Source organism: Acanthopagrus latus, chromosome 5 (assembly GCF_904848185.1).
Source record: "Acanthopagrus latus isolate v.2019 chromosome 5, fAcaLat1.1, whole genome shotgun sequence".
Classification (NCBI taxonomy): domain Eukaryota; kingdom Metazoa; phylum Chordata; class Actinopteri; order Spariformes; family Sparidae; genus Acanthopagrus; species Acanthopagrus latus.
Window position 1 is genome coordinate 14,741,580 of NC_051043.1, and position 17,203 is coordinate 14,758,782.

The 17,203-nt window shown below is 39.1% G+C and overlaps 2 protein-coding genes and 1 long non-coding RNA gene across 4 annotated transcripts in view; 2 read left to right on the plus strand and 1 right to left on the minus strand.

Moving 5' to 3' along the window:
* cnot6l (CCR4-NOT transcription complex, subunit 6-like) overlaps positions 1 to 6,051 on the minus strand; it is a 19,102-nt gene extending 13,051 nt beyond the window's left edge. Inside the window, exons 1-5 of one of the 2 annotated variants that reach the window (XM_037099468.1) lie at positions 5,901 to 6,051; positions 2,590 to 2,711; positions 1,064 to 1,250; positions 394 to 479; positions 72 to 161 (exon numbers count right to left, since the gene is read on the minus strand). In XM_037099468.1, coding sequence (XP_036955363.1) covers positions 72 to 161; positions 394 to 479; positions 1,064 to 1,250; positions 2,590 to 2,701 — 475 coding nt within the window. In that variant the 5' untranslated portion in view covers positions 2,702 to 2,711; positions 5,901 to 6,051. Of the gene's footprint in view, positions 1 to 71; positions 162 to 393; positions 480 to 1,063; positions 1,251 to 2,589; positions 2,712 to 5,900 lie in introns of those variants that run through there. The other variant, XR_005075245.1, reaches the window with a different exon arrangement.
* mrpl1 (mitochondrial ribosomal protein L1) lies at positions 6,016 to 17,203 on the plus strand. The gene is made up of 10 exons (XM_037099469.1): positions 6,016 to 6,149; positions 6,572 to 6,655; positions 8,228 to 8,336; positions 8,574 to 8,841; positions 10,339 to 10,422; positions 10,763 to 10,834; positions 11,789 to 11,900; positions 12,167 to 12,267; positions 12,458 to 12,539; positions 17,038 to 17,203. The coding sequence occupies exons 2-10, from the start codon at positions 6,625 to 6,627 to the stop codon at positions 17,136 to 17,138; spliced, it is 960 nt and encodes a 319-aa protein (XP_036955364.1). The 5' UTR covers positions 6,016 to 6,149; positions 6,572 to 6,624; the 3' UTR covers positions 17,139 to 17,203.
* Positions 12,546 to 13,367, plus strand: LOC119020224. The gene is made up of 2 exons (XR_005075247.1): positions 12,546 to 12,782; positions 12,914 to 13,367. It is a non-coding gene; the product is annotated as an uncharacterized LOC119020224 (long non-coding RNA).

The window sequence follows — 17,203 nt, forward strand, 5'->3', positions numbered from 1 at the left end:
TGCTAGCGGTTAAATATGCATGAGTTCCAATAAACAGTCCTGCTGTCAGGTGAAGCCATCAAGCGATTTACCTGCTAGATTGTCGAGCATGTAGTTCAAAAGCTTTCTGGTTCCGTCCGGCTCCTGGTACAGATTGAGGATATCTTGGGACAAAGGGTTTCCTGCAAAAAATATATAACAACTATAAATACATAGAAAACTACAATAGAGGGAACAGTTTTCTATGAATTCACCAAGACTTTTAAAACCTGTTTATATTCACAAATAATGGCAGCAAGCGATAACATGTATTCTGTGTATAGTGGTAATTAGAAACCTGTCACAAGTTAATTCAAAATATGTAAATTGAGTTACTGGTCCAAAATAATGGTAATGATAAAAGAGAAGACTCACCTTTAAGCCCCAGGGTTTGTAACTGGAAAAGCCTCCCAAGTTCATAAGGCAGAACTCGTAAAAGATTGTTGTTTAAAAGCAATTCCCTGAAAGAAATGGAAAAAACATACTGGTTAATTGTGACTGGGTCCTTCTTTTCTTTCAGAAACTTTCTCTAACAATGTGCTAATTCCTTTTTATTTCATTCACTTCAATTAAGTCTTCCAGCCAAAATGTGTCTTTACTTGTCACCTTCATTTTTGTTTGTTTGTCTGTCAGTTTTGTGGTTAGATGCTTCTCGGAGCCCTGGGATATCTGTTCCCACCCACACATTTAATAGTCCTCCTATTTCATCTGAGTGTTTGATCAGTGTGTTGTAATCACCATATTTTTGATTACTTTTCTTCTTGCATGTAATCCCTCGACTGAATCCAAACACTGACTTACAAAACAAAATATACACTATTAACTTCTCTCTAGACATGAACAACTTCCTGTCCATTTTTGCAGTTAGCAATTCCTCTTACAGCAGCTTTAACAACGATTATTTCCTGGTTCATCCGGACTGCTAGTGTGCTTCTAAAGTAAGTGATGGGAGGACAAAATCTACAGACATCATTCTGTGCAAAAACGTCTCCCTAAAAGTATGTCAGGACTGTTATGTACAGGACCAACCACACTGATGGCCTACCTGAGAGAGACCATGTTGCCCAGTTCGGCAGGCAGACTGCGGAGTTTATTGGACGATAGATTCAGGTAGACCAGGTTGGGCAGCTTGGCGATGTCCGGTGGGATGCGGGTCAGGTTGTTGTCGTTGATGTGCAGCGCTGTCAGGTGGGTGAGTGTCCATAATGAGCTGCTCAGACTCCTCACTCGTCCTGCGTCAACACAAACATGGGTACAGATTGTCTTTAAAAGGTCTTTGCTTCCCGATCTTATTTAAAGAAACACAAACTTGATATCTGAACTTTGTGATGAGTAGAACCAGGGAACAATACCGATGTCAAAATTGATTTTCTGTTTCTTGGAAAAACTTTGTTTCCTATCAAAACATTTCAATATTAGGCCCTTCTCATACCATAACAAAAACTTTAGTTCAGTTTATCAGGGTGTAAAATCACACAAAACATCATTTAGACCTTCATGTGTCATGAAAACAGGAATAGTGAAATTCGGCAGAAAACTCTGTGGGCAATTATTGGACTTGAAGCAACATTATGAAACTTTTTTTTACCCTAAAGTAACAGCTTCAGAACCCTGTTGATGGTACAGTGTCTTGTAGCAGGGTGAATGGTGTCTCTGTCTCAGCCAATCCCACCATATCCCTTGTTTCTGCACTAATGTAACTTCAGGGTAGGATCACAGCGTTACATACATGTTTACTTCAAGATACAAGTTTTCAACACGTAACATTGTTGTCATGTAATGAGCTTTGTTTGCAGTTGCACCTACATTACATCTAACAAATTGTTACAGACCTGGGATTTGTCTTGTATTAACAACATTGGTGTTGCACTCACCTAATATACTGTGGGGAGCACCAACCCACACAAAATACCAGTTCATCCATAATGTTGCTTTAAATAAAGAACTGACACAATGAAATCAAACTAGATGAAAAAGATAAAAGAAATTATACACTGTTGTTTTGTAGCTTTGACCAGGATGAAACTTCATTGATTTCAGTGGTGAATGACACTGACTAACCCATAGCTAATGTGTAGAGATTGGAGTTCAAATAAAATCAAACAGAAAGCGGATGAACACCTGGATGTTTGTTTATAATTAACTTTTAACAACACTGGGAAACTTGATGATCATACTCGATTTTCAGTTTCACTTGAGGGCTCAAAACAATTTAAGCCAGGCGGTTCATAGATTTCCCTAACTTAACCAGGAGTCCTTTAACCAGCAGCAGCCAGGCAACTTTTCAGTAGGGCTGACTTAAAGATTGTTTTCATCATTTATAATTTGCTGAATATCAATTTATGTAGGAGAAAAGTAAACGGCTTGCAATACAGTCAAAGTTAAACAACTTTTGTGACATGTTAAATTGCTTTGACACTGACCTGGAAGTCGACTATTTTGATAAATTTTAATATTTTCACCTGGACTTGATTTTATCTCTTACATCTATTGGCTACATATACCTCTGAGCTTCCAGGCTACATTTGGGATGTTTTTTTATGTAAGCAGACCCAGAAGACAGAGACTGACCAGATATCTCGAGCTCGGCCCAGTAAGACTTCTTCCCATTGGCCGCATCCTCGGCTGACATGATGGTGTAACATCTACGGGGATCTGGAGGATCATATTTTTCCTTTGGCATACCTGTTAATCTGAAAAACAAATCAAAACCCCAAAAATTTAGTTTACAATATTAGACAAATAAAAAAGTAGTTGCTGACAAAGAACAAGGATAAATATAATGATTACAATTTTAAAAACAGGAAAAATCTATACTGTTCTCTAAATCACAGGCGCCCTGTGGACCTCTACTCGTGTGATGACGCCGTTTTTCTATGAGTGTATCCCTGTTTCATTTGATATTGTACAATGCTGTCCCACTGAACTTGAAAAATAATTTAACATTTTTTTTACTGAACTCTATTTTTCAGATGTCAAGGAAATACACGAGCATCTTAAATAACTTTTGTTCACAAGAAAACGCCACAGAGACCCTTTAAATAAAGGAAAAGGTAACAAGGATACCAATGTGTTACACAACACTTACTAAAATAAAGCTTAGTGAATGTGAATGTAATCTAGCCTAATTAATGTGAAATATAATAAACCATTTAAGGTCTGTTGATGAACTTCAAAGAATCAATAAATAAAGAATGTCCTTATGTTTTAAAATACACTGCATGTTCTGTTTAATTCTTTGTATAAGAAATCTTGACTTTTCTTCAAGAGAACCTGACGCACCAAGAAATACAACTGGATTCTTGAATAAAATGTCATTGGATGTGTGTAAAACAGGCCCATTTTTCCCTCAGACATATCACTTTAAACATCCAACGACAATTTCAGTCAGTCCTTATTACGGTGCCAATTTATTTTCCTCCAGGCCTCAGTAAATGGCAAAGCCCCCCAAACGATCCGGCAAACTGCAACCTATTTCCCCACCTGTTTGGATATTTTAATGCATCTGAACAACCAAATAAATGACTGTCTGTCCTTTCAAGTGACTGGTGGAGTCAGCGACCTCAGCAACCTCAGGCAGCATTTACCGACAACGGATGGAGGTGATTTTCCACCCTGAGAGCGGCATAAAGCCTGGACCAGTTAAAACACGCTGGCAAGGAAACTGGTGTCCATATGAAGAGCTGAGACACTGATGTCAGTGGTGTTCAGTGTGTGATTTAAAGGAATTTCGGTTGACTGTCCAAGCTAAAAACAAAAGGAGAAAACCAGGAAGACACACTGTCAATCTACAAACCACAGCAGCTGACTGAATTTAAAAATGATGCCAACATTTCCAGTATTACCAAACAGCTGCCACTCCAACAGCAACTCACCTACCAGAGTCTAAAATAAGAGTCACAATCGACAGCCAACACATTTCTGTCCTAATGTCATCTCAGCTCTAAAGGGGTTCATACAAAAATATTTTTTGAAATAAGGATTCCAAAAATTCTTAGAACATCTTCTCCTTTCTAAAATCATCTCCTTCAAAAATTTGCAGTGATCATGGGACAGAAAAGTGCTTGTGCTAGATAAAAACTGTTATATTTATCTTTAAATAAAAATAAATGTTTGAGCCCTCAATGTCCATTTTTTTCCCCATGGTATCGACAACTGTATTAAATATAAATATCTGTCAAGGTACTCTAGTTACAAATTTAATTTGTGAGAACGGTGTGAATGTTTTTCATGTTAGACAAAGGTCATTTTCTGAAACAATGTGATAGACAATAACGTTTCTTGAATCTTGAATTATCAATAACTTTGTGATGCTGATTTGAATAATATTGCTCATGTTAATCAGGCACAAAACATTAAAAAACTTCAACCTGAATGAGACAACGTCTTTCTACAGCCCTTTTTACTGTAAGAGGCATAATTCAAAGTCAGAATTGTAATATTTACATTATTAATTAAGTAATAACACAAACTCAAATATTTATCTTGCCCATAAGTGAATAAACAAGTTGATCATAGAGGAAAATAAGGTCCCCAGAAATCTGTTTGAAGCTGGAAAGGTGACAGGGTCTGCCACATACAAACAAAGTATAACAGTTCTTTAAGGTCAGTTTTCATTCAAAAACTAAGAGATAAATAGTTTGTTTTGGCATAATATAACAAATCTTTCTCTTCTTATTAAAATGTCTTCCCCAAAACTACATTGTGCACCTTTAAAAGTTGCATTGCAGTATAACTGACATGGTTTTCCCTCATACATCATGTGTATTGCTGAGAAGGTCTGCGCACATGCAACGTAACAAGTTACCAAGTCACAGATATCATAACTCCCTGTGGAGTGATTATCACATCTGCTGTATTAACAACAGTGCAATCTCGACCTTTAGAAGTTGCAGCAACATTAGGTCTTCTCAGAAAACACACAGCTTTCAGCAGAGTTTGCAGCCTAGTTAAACTCCCCTGCTCTCAGCCTGCTGCCCATGCATGGCTCAGGGGTCACATATAATAACGTGTAATAACACTGCATGTCTTTTCTTACTATCCGGACACAATGCATGCGAGCAGTGTGCAAAGTGAGGAGAGGCACGGGGTGCAGGATAAATATGCATGCAGCCGCCATGAGGTTGGTTGAGGGTGAACAAGTTTGGAGAAGACTTACATAACCTGTTTACACACGACTGGGTCACAAGTAAGCGGCAAGAGCTGCTGCGGACAGATATACGGCCCGCTGGCATCAGTTCATATCACAACCATACGGAGACAGGCCCCACACTGAGGTTGCAAAGGCGACTTGCACCACATGACATGCCTGACATGATAACCACATTTTAGACTCCGGGGGGGCTGTCACAGATACGCTCACTATTATGACAAGTCCTGAATCTGTTGCTTTGGCAACTGTGCACACATTCGTTTGTCAGGACAGGAGTTTTATTACAGGGAGAAAGGGGCAACTGCGCCGACAGCTGGGTGTCCAAACATAGCTCTGATACATGTCAATAGTGACAAGCACGTTAAGTTAACGTTACACGGACGGGCCCGTTCAGGAGAAGTTCGGCCCACCGCTCACCCGCTGTCACACCTGACAACGAGGTAAACACGCCCTTCTGAATGCGTCTATTTCTACGCCTCAAAGTATCAAAACTCTTAAAAAATATCGTCCAAACGGAGTATGGACAGGTTAACTGCTCGGCGAGCTTAAAGCACGGCGCTGGATTTGTTTGGCTAACGGCTGCAGGGCGCACGCCGCCCGGGCTCACCGAGGCGGACTGCGGGGGAGACGGAGTTGTCACAAATGGAAGCGGATCTAACTGTGATATATAACCCGGGACAGCCTGGACAGGGTGTCCGCAGCATGAGAACAAGCTGAGAAATGACATTACCTTCATTCGGGGGCAGTAGAAGACGATTTATAAAGGGAATTGGTAGAGACATGCAGACACGGCTGTTGAACCCGTTTAGACCCTGAACGTCTCGGAAACAGAAGGAAGAACAACAAACGCGGCTTCCGCTCGTACCCGTCCTGCACACAGCATGCGCCCCCGAACTTTGTCCCGCGAATATCATTAAATAATATCTCTTAACTGAGTTGTAACCTCACAAGAACAAGATATAAGACAGGACGCGTTAAGGTAGCTAGTTCGAAGGAATCCCATATGAATACAGCGTTTTTCTGTATTAGGAATTAGTGCAAGTGTCAGCAAACTCCATTTAAATCTCAATGTAATATTATATACGGGTACATAGAATGCAGAGGGTCAGTTCAGTTTTTTCAGAATATTTAGAAGGCGCTGAAAAATTCGGCGTAATTTACTCCGGCAAGACTATTTTTTGTTCCATCAAAATTGAGTTTTAACATATTCTGACTGGACGTATGAGTCAAACATTTCTTTAAACGGTTAAATTTATTTTACAAACACACGCCGAATATGAGAGTCGATGCTAATAATTATATATACTTATTTAGTATTTTATGTAGGTTTGGAGTAACACCAATAGCTAGGGTGATAACAGATTGACGGTTTTTGAATAAAGGTTTGGTTTTACCTCCCAGGTGGAACTATTCACAACTTCTTGTTTTCACACGGACCTGTGGTATTCCCAGACATGGCAACTTGCACGCGGACTGTGTGGAAAGGTCAGTTGTTTTTGAGTAATTTACCGTCGTGCGACTGACAGTAAACCCTCTGTTCGTGAATGTGCTAAGAGAAGTACACACTTCTTCTTTCAATCTTCATTTTTGGTTTGTCCTTTCTGTTAAGGACTGAAACAGTCGCTGTAGCCCGCTAGCTTGCGTGCAGCTATGCTCGCTAATCTCGCTCTGTCAAGTACAGAAAGCTAAACACATCGAAGCTATATGGCATTTTTAGTGTCCCCTGGCGTATTGAATAATTTGACACATGGGGCAAAGTTATTTAAGATTATACCTGAATAGCCGAATTCTACGGTTAATTCGGCATTAATGTCCGTCTAAAGTCATCCTCGAATGAAATCAAATCAACGTTTTTTTGCGACGAATGAATTGGCCTTTGCTTTGCGTCCTTGAACCATTACAAGTTGGGATAAAGCTTCTAAACGCAGTCTCGGGCGATGAATTTAAATGTTTAAGGAGCTCTAGGTTTTGAATTGCTATCGGTCAAGAAGATCTACTCCGTTGTACGTAAGTGTTAACGAACCAGAGAAGTAATACTGCAAACTATCTCTTTTTAATACTTTACTCCAAATTAGTTAGGTATATTGGGATATCGGTGCATGTGTATGGTTACGCAGTAAACGTCAATAAAAAATTGTCGCATTATTTGTGGGGACCAAAAATATTGACAAAACACAAAAAAAACATTCCAGACATGGCACAGAATAAAACATCAGCAAACATCAACTGAAACACTAAAACGTCCTAATATACCTTACTAATTTTGACTAGTGTACTTAAATTCAAATTGCTGACATATCATGTATCATATATGTTTTACTACATATATTTAACCATGCTAGCATTTAGTGAAGCTGCAACAGACACAGATGTATTACTGTAAAAACATCAGTCAGCTTCTCCCAGCATACATCCCTGCAGGCATCTCAAGATTTTTTTTTTACTGCTAATTAACAGAAAGACTTAGATTCTCCCACAGACTGGGGAAAAGTGACTTTGTCAGTAAAGATAAAAGTAGCACTCGGGGCATATTTAGTAGTGCCCAACACACAAGTTCATGCACGCTTTAAATTTGCAAAGCACATTTTGTCTTGCATTTCAATGAGATCATTGGTAGATTTTCCTCCTTATGCAAATATTTGCAAATCATTCCAGTTTCATGCAAATAAAGCACACATTGGATGTGGGCTGCATCAGTTTTGGCAGCAATTTGTCCGGATGCATTTTGCATTTTTATTAAGGTCGAAGGGACACATTTCAATAAACATTTCTCTGCATCATTTGAGCCAAATCCAATTCACCAAGCTGAGATCATTTTATGAAGTAAACAGCTTGTTTGTATGGCTTGTTCCCATTGCATCCTCTGGCGGAATTCAATCGATACTTCTTGGAGCACCTGTTTTGTGTGAGATTGAATCAGGTTTTATAATATCACATCAGAGGTATATAACTTTGGTTTGCAGTGTCATATAGGGTCATCAAACAGAGAGAACAGCATCTCTCTGTACCAAATGTCTGACCATTTAATTTTTTACAGAGCTTTTTCCTTTTTCTCAGTTTTAACAGGATGTCAGCGGCAGCTGCTGAGAGCCGGCGGTCCAGCCTACACAGGCTCCTCACAGACTGCACCGAAGAATCTACCTGTCAGGACTTACGCTGCTGTCAAGTGAGTCTACGAACATTGTGTTTACTTAAACAAACTTTAAAGAGCTTAGGAAGATTTTCTATGTTTTTTAGCATCTTTCTGTTTCACCTACAGCAGTTTTGCACATTTACATTAAAGGGATGTCCACTAGATTCAGTTTGTTTGTTTGTTTGTATCATAAAATCAAGAGAAGATAGAGGTAGGTCTGATGACCCAATTATTTCTCAGTCTTCTGTCATCTTCTGTATTGTTTGTCAGGGCACTAAAGAAAGACAAGAAACAAGACGCAGCGAAGGACACGAAGAAAGAAAAGAGGGTCATCGATGACAAAGACAGACATAAACCCTTTGGCAAGACAGCTTGGGTGCCAGTAGATGACGTGTACATTGTGAGGTACTTTCCCAGGACGACCTATGGTGTAGAAGACGCCATCGGCATGCTAAAGAACTTTCAGAGGTTGGATTTCACCCCTCACAATCAGCCTGTCTACATCGATCTGAAGCTTAACATGAAACTGGAGAAAAAGGTAATAGCATTGACAACAACACAGCAGTTGTGCTTAATTTTAAGCATTATTTTTTTCAAGGTTAGGAATATGCTTTTTTTTTTTTTTTTTGGCCTTTTATCTGCGTTATTGATAGCACAGCTGAAGATAAGATAGGAAACAGGATGAGAGAGAGAGGGGGAGTGACATGCAGGAAAGGGCGCTCAGGCCGGGAATCGAACCTGTGGCTGCTGCAGCAAGGACAGAGCCTCTGTACATGGGACGCCCGCGCTACCAACTGAGCCAAATGGCATCCCTAGGAATATGCTTGATTTTAACGTAATCCGGTGTTTTTATCTACGTCTCTCATGTAAACCGAAAATCTTTTAATATTTGAAGTTAAACAAGCTGTCATCATATTTGTTTGTTGTCTCCTGGCAATCAAACTGACAACAAACAATGATTGCCTCGGGTTTATGGATTACGGATTTCTGTATCTTGCAATTGTGTTTAATCCAACAAATTAGATGTGATGATAAAGGCTTCAAGAGTCTGAAAAGTGTTGGTTTAGGCAGTGACAGTGACAGTTTTGAAACTGTTTTAGAAAGGTGTTGATTCAACTGTATTGCTTAATAGAGTGAAGTATTTCTGTTATTTAACCAATCCTTGATGATATTAATGCGGTGGACAAAAAAATTAACACAGTCAGGTATAGCTATGATTATAACATATGCAAAAATGGGGAAAATTATGATGCCAAAGGTTATGTCTTTATGTAAAATCAAGCTTAGATATATCCATGCACACATATGACATAACAAATAAAAACTAGATTTTTAAAAGAACGTTGTACATTGGGGCAACATTCAACTATGTTTGCAATTTGTTTTGATGACTCTTGTCTGACCAACAGTTCCATGAATCTTTAGGGTCATGACATTTGGATCCCTGTCTGCAGTCACTGTTGAATCACAGAAATCCTTAACTGCCTTTTTTAATTTAACTATTTTGCTGGATCCTCAGAATATGATCACATGCTAAAGTGTCTGCCCAGTCTTGGGTATTTCCAAGTGGTGGATTTGTTTAGCTCTTTTAGTTGGGTACTCTGGCTGTAACTGAAACTCCTCACATCCACAAATGGTGATGTTCACTGCATCAGTCTTGAGTCTTGCATGAGCAGTTTTGGTTAATCGACAAAACAGCAGGACACAGAGGAATAAAAACCTCATGAGTTTGTTTCCACATCACTGAACTGCAGAGCTGCTTTGATGTGCACACAGTCTACAGACAGACTTACTTACTACTTGCAGCCTCACACTCATCTGTCCGTCTCCGCAGAACCAGGAGGGCCATGCATAATGAATCAGAAACACTACGCAGAAATGAAAAATTAAAGTGATGGCAGAATAGATTTAAAACTTGATTACCAAAGCTTGGTCTGTGATTGACACTCCTCTTTGTCCCTATGTTTTCTCCCAATTCCTTTATATCCCGGAGTGTTTAAAGCTGTGATAATTGAATCTTTTCTTCTCCTCACAGAAAAAAGTGGACCCCTTCGTCAGCACGATCCACATACCGCACCGCATCAAGACAGAGATGAACAAAGTTTTAGTTTTTACTGAGGTAAAAATGTATTTTTTATCTTCTCCTCTAGCCTCACTAAATCTAAATTTCATAGCCAATTGATCGCCTGCTGTTGATTAATTGCTTTAATTTTGTCTGAACGTGATTCAGATGTAGCAGCAGCACCTTTTATTTGTCACCCCCTGTATCGCTAATGAATGGGCTCAGAAATCTCCAAGCAGGAATTGATTAATAATCCTGGCGAGCAGCACAGGTTGTGGGTTGTAACTTTGACGTGCATGTTAATGACCATAATGAATGACACTAGTGCGGTCTGCCACATTGTGACACACCCAAGTCAAATTGAAGTGGGTAACCTTGGCTCTGCTTTTCTCTGCAGGATCCTAATCAGGTTAACGTTGCCCAGGAGAATGGAGCTGCGTTTGCTGGAGGAGCAGAGCTCATACAGGCGGTGAGTTGGCTAAACATCACATATTGTATATTCAGAACAAGTTTATTTCCCTCAATAGAAAGATATCATCATTGTCTGGATTTCTTTTTTGAAACTGTATAATGTCAGTGTATTTGCTTGTTACAAAATACATTTTCTAAATCACCAAATCTAAGCAAAACTTAAAAAACAAACAGAGAAGATTAGTTTGATTAATTTTATATCTTACTTTGGAAACAGTTGCCACATTGTTTTGCACCGCTTCATTCCCTCCTTTTTTGTCCATTGTTATTAAAAGTTTGAGAACTGTGAAGTACCACCACCATAGTCACAGGGACAGACAAGGTTGTAATACCTTGATCTTCACCTTGTCTACACTGGAGTGTGGCAGAATAGTGTCAGTGTTGACACTGACAGACGACTGCAGTTGTTGTCGACGCGCTGCTTTTGCTACACCGTCGGTGTAAACAACTTGTGTGTTTACAAGGTGTAATGCAGACAGTTTCAAAGGCAGAGGAGTGTCTCATTTCAGTTTCCTGCCTGTGTTTGCTTCACACTGTACTTGAATGAATAAATCACTCAATTTGTCCTCAAAAGGCAAATGGCTGTCCAGCAGTGAAACACAAGCACATGAACTCATCACGATACAAAATTGGTAACAAGCAGAATACACATTAATGTACATAGGGCAGAAGTGTTTCTGTATCTGTTAGAATAGTATACTGTGAAGTATGTGAGCTCTTACCCATCTGCTATATGTTGTGTTCATGCATTTATTGGCTGCTAAAATCATTCCCTTGATCTGAACAGAAGATCAAACAGGAAGGACATGTACTTGTTACAGAGGCTACACACCTAACACATCTCTTTTAACCTGCACTGTGCAGTTCAGACTCTGAATTTATGTCTAATATTATTTAGATTCATTGCAGGAGTGTTTCAACTGACACCCAATCTGACTTTATTAACTTCCAGATCTTAGATGATGAGATTTCAGCAGACTTCTTTGTAGCAGTGCCAGAAATGCTCCCAAAGCTTGTACCGCTGAAAAACAAACTGAGGAAGAGGTTTCCAAAGGGCAACAGAGGTAAGCTGAGGCCCCAAATAATATGACAACCACTATACTGTGTCTTGCCAAATTGAAGAATAACCTAGAAGACAGATTAACTTGTGAAGAGTTTTCATTTACTGAAGTAAAAGCTGTTTTTATATCAGTCTGTGATAACAAGGAGGACCAGTTTTCATTTCTATCATACCACTTAGAGCCTTTCAAAATAAAGATTGAAATTTATTTGTAGTTACAGAAAACGTAAGTGATTTTTTTGTCTCTATCTCTCTCTTGTTGACACTCAGGCTCAGTCGGCATCAACATTCCCAAGATGTTGGCTTTGTTCAAAACAGGTCATGAGTACATGGTGGAGAGTGACTGCTTCATCAGGACCCAGATAGCAACGGTATGTCTCAACAAGCTGATGCAGTTTGTGGCCTTTGAAGGCAGCACTTCATGACAGTTAACACAAGTAGTGTGTCTTTCACAAACAGCAGATAGCAAATATTATAATGAATACAAATGGTGACGGCGAGACGCAAAATTCAAGGGAAAGCTCAATAGTATTTCATACTGTTTTCTCTCCCCTGGGACAGCTCGACATGCCCAAAGAAAACATCCTCGCCAACCTGCAAACTATCCTGATTGATGTTTGCTCCCACCGACCAGCCAATTTGGGTATGTTCACCAAAACCCATCACAGCGCACTACATTTCAACTGCTGTCATAAAATGACTTCAGGGCTGCTTTTCCTCAGCAAGCTGCAGATAGACTCTGTCTCGAATTGTTTTGACAGCTCGTCAGGATTTATTGCCCAAAAAAGGAAAAGTTTTCAAAATGTACCAGCTTTTCTCTGCTGTTTTGATTCCCTGGTTCAGTTTACATCTCTGCAGCCAGACTGATGGAGGCAACAATGAAAAGGTTAGCGATGTGCCAGCCAGGTGTTCTTTGTGATATGTCCAGGCTTACTGTGTTTTAAACGTTTTTACATCAAAAATTGAAACGAGTGCTCCATTCCCCTTTCCTGTGGTTACTGGACTGTATTTCTACAGAAACATGTGAGACAAAGCTGTTGGAGGAAACAACAGGCAGTTGGGCCTCATGTGTATCCAGAGGCTTGCTGTTCTTCACTCAGTTGAGTGGGTTTAGGAGTTTTATCCCACAACTACTGTTTCCACCAAGAAATTTGATTAGGAAGAAGGTATAAGAGGTCACATATGCAATTAAATTATTATCCTGTACAATTTAGATTTTAAATGATGATGTGTGTGCTGACTGTTACAGGTGTCCACTGCACCAGATTAGTCTCTGTTCTTTTTTGGACATTTTGAAAATCAGAATTCTGGTTAATTCATCATGTCAGAGTAATGCTATTGTTATTTTTAGATTGTCTACATTTAGACTGTGCTACCACACGACAGTGATGAAACACAAATGGAAAAATCTGTAACTGTTAAAAGGTCAGCAAAAGTGTAAAATAAACAGGTCATGTCAACCCATCCATAATTAAGTATTTTTCCCTGTTCATGTTCTTGAAAAATATGTAAAACTTCTATTAAATACATGGAGTTTAGCAAAATCCTATAGCTGTACTCCAAAGTCATGATTTATTTAGGTTGGCTTTCAGACATGAGATTGACCCAAAGGGTACAAGATGTATTCATTCAACAATAACAGATCATGTTGGTTTCAAAACCGTTTCACTTTCTTGCACTCAAATGTTAATTATGTGTTGCATTTCACATGTTATCACATCTAGAAGTTATTTGGTCCTAATATTATGGTAGTAATATTCAGCAAATAACTAATTTCTTTTATTTTTCACTGGATGCTGTATTACATTCAGTGGTTACAGCTTGGAATTGTTTGGTTTCTTGCACACTAGATGAAATCACCTCGTTCTATTTGTCTGGACCAAATACATCACTACATTACAATATGAACTGGGAGGGCCGAGGTGAGATGTTATGGAATGACCCATACAAGATTTGTACTCAAAGAAAATGTGAAACTAAAGTTCTGAAATCAACCTTTAATCACTGAATGGAGGCCCTGACTATGAGCCCAGACTGCCTTACTGAGGCAGTCGTTGCTCATCACAATGCTGGAATGAACCGACCAGAGAAGTAAAGTAAGGAAGTCAGCCTTTTCAGTCTGTTGGATTTAATTCATTTCCAATCTTCAGTGCTTTTGCTCCACTTTCCATTCGATAATAAGATACAGAGGGTAATCATCAGCTAATGGACCGTCATTAGAGGGTGAAGCTTAAATGATCTGCAATTTAATTGATTCTGAGCTCGCTAAATAAAATGTCATTAACATTGGCCCCAGTGAAGTAAACTGCAGAGCTTTCAGAAATGCTGATTGAGGACGCTTTAAAACCGTTGGCCCTTTGCGACCTGGAACTTCTCATATCAAGAAGTTTTTACTTTCCCATTTATCTTGAACCTCTCTCTTGAGGACTATATTGCCACTAATGCTGCTGTGTCTTCAGATGTGGTTTACACCTTTATAATCAGTGTGCCACTTGCATATTCCTTTTATTAACAAAGTTTGGTTGATTAGCTTTGTATGCAGGAAATTTGTGTAGACTGGTGTATTTTTAGACAGAAACGCATGCTCATCATGGCTGAAGGGGGCGTGACCACCCATAAGGGCCATAAAGAAGTTACAGTAATGTGCTATGTAACTGCTTTGATCATGGGAAGATAACATCAGCATTTTATGGTTCTTATCCATCAGTATTTCAGAGAAATCTTAATGTCTTTCTAACTTGCACACTTGAATTTCCAACACTTCATTTCAAGTAGAGTTGCCACAGTCATTTTAGGAATCTCCTTAAAACCAAATATTTAGGCAAATGGCACTCACATTTTGAGTGTGAAAGCTATGTGTAACTCCTAATGGCCCCTGTGGAAAAATCATGATTATCACCTCTGTACTTAAAGAAGCGTAAAGTGTGGAGGAAGGAAAAAGACAAAGTTTTCTTAATTGGATAGCATTCAACATAATCATCCACAACAAACAGTGGACTAATCCACCGTGATAATCTTGTCCTTAGTCACTGTTCTGCTAAGAAAAAAGCTGCTTTAAAATTCTTCTTTTGTCTACATGACCTGCACCAAGTTTAATTGGGGTTTAAGAACCTAAAAATAGACAAAATACATAAACTGTAACACACTCAGATAGCACCAAGCTCCACCAAGTCTTAACAATCTCCAATTGTTATTTTGATAAAATAATTGCTTTAATTTGGATACAGACACAAGAGCCAGATATTTTTGTCTAGGAAAGTGTAGTAGTGAAGGTTGTTAATGTTAAAAAATCCCTCTGGACTTTCTGGATCCATACTAAAAACCAGTCAAGACATCACGGTGATTACCAAACAAACTAATCAGTGGGGACTGAGAAGAAAACTTGTGTTGCAGAAGTCTTTAAACTTTTTCTCCTCAGACCGAAGAGAGCTACACTGGCAGCAGATGTTTCCGTTTAGAGTGCTCGCAGTGTGCGTTGAGTTTATGCAGTTTCATCTCAGCTGATCCCTGTGGGACTTTTACCCCACTCACCCTGCAAGTGTTAATGCTCCACTGCATCCGGCCGGCTGCAGAAAGCGTCCTCTGTGCTACCGTGGCTGAGTGAAGCGTTTCACTCAGTGCCTCGGCCCAGTTCTGCAATTTTCATCACAGATGAGCATTTGGTGATGATGGCTGTGCGTCGAGCGGAGCCACCTGGGTCTGTGTGAACTCTGTCAGCGGAGAGCCCCCTTTGAGTTCATGCCAACAAACATTACAGAGCAGTTCAGCTCCCTGACAAGAGGTGCACATGGACTGTGGGTGGAATTTAATCACTTCTGCAACCAGAAGTGAAGGACCATCATCTGTGAACATTAAAAATACTACTACTTCACTTGTATTAGCTTCGTGAATACTTTAATATTTTTTTCTATTGCCATTAACATCTTTTAAAGTGTCATTTGGACAGAAGCTAATGGCTGCAGCGTGGGCAGACAGAAGAAGCAACTTTCATGGATAAATGCTCAAAACTGAGATGAGAGCACAAAAACAAAACATGTGGGTGAGGGAAAGCTGAACCCCAAGGGGCTTATGGGAATTATTCATGACAAAGGCAAAACCATATGCTGGTAAATAAAGACCTGAGTGCAGGAAAAATGAGACAACAGGGAGAATGATGCTGAAATAACTATTCATAAGTAAGTTAAAAGTAAATTTGTGAGAAAAATAAAAGACTGCAGGGAATTTGTGCATGTTTTCAAATAAATGAGAGACAGAGGACGAGTGGGTGAAAGAGATTGAAGGCAGCTGTTTAACATAATCTCATGCAAACCGATGCCTCACATGTATTCAAAGTTTTCTAGCTCCATATTTTTATTTATTTTTAATTCTAACTTTGTTATCAAGGGACGCACTGACTCATTTTATGTTGTTAATAACCTCTCACAACACATTCTTCCAGCCAGTGGTCTTTTATAGAACTCTCTTATAAATGATAAACAGGTTTACCTGGATTCTTAATATCCGATACATCAGATCTTGTTCAGTCTTGTTGACTTCAGATATGATGGAGGTTTCTCTTTGAAGGCTGCTGCATAAACTTAAACTCTTTGGTTTTGAAATATTTAAAGATCCCCTCTAGATATGTTTGACGATGTATAAAACTCTTCTTTAAATAATAATTTGTCTGATAAAACTCTTTAGAATGTCATTCAAATGTCAACTGTTGAGCAAACTATACCATCCTTCCCACCCACAGAGTTAATTGTCTTTGTGTGTTCACTGGAGGTTTCAAGTTTCCACATCACATCCAATCATATCCCGTTTGTCGAACAAAGTACCGATAAATGAATCAAATTCAAAATACCTATTTAACAGTTTGAAAAGATACCAACTCCCCAGCTGTTGGTCAGCGACTTTACATAAATAATGAGATCTGAGCTGCAACGTTTGTGGATTGGATGCTTTTCTCATTTCGCTTCATAATAACCTGAAGATCTGTAGACTTCTGGACTGTCATTCCTGTCTAGCAGCTTCATCTTACAAATTGTTCTGTAGCTGTTCTACAAATGTGTTGTAGAAATTATTGAAGACATCACACCTTTCCTTTTCACTACTTTAAAACAATTGATAATAACCTTTCTTTTCTTTTCCTCTCCCCTCAGGTCCTTTCATTGAGCGGGCGATAATCGCCAGTCAGACCAGTGAAGCTCTGTGGTTCAGGAGTGAAGACGTTTTACCGAAACCAGCAGAAGAGAAGGAGTGAACTAATTCAGATTGTATATATTCACTGTATTGAATAAAGTATTTGTTCTGAGTTTGGCTCCTGAA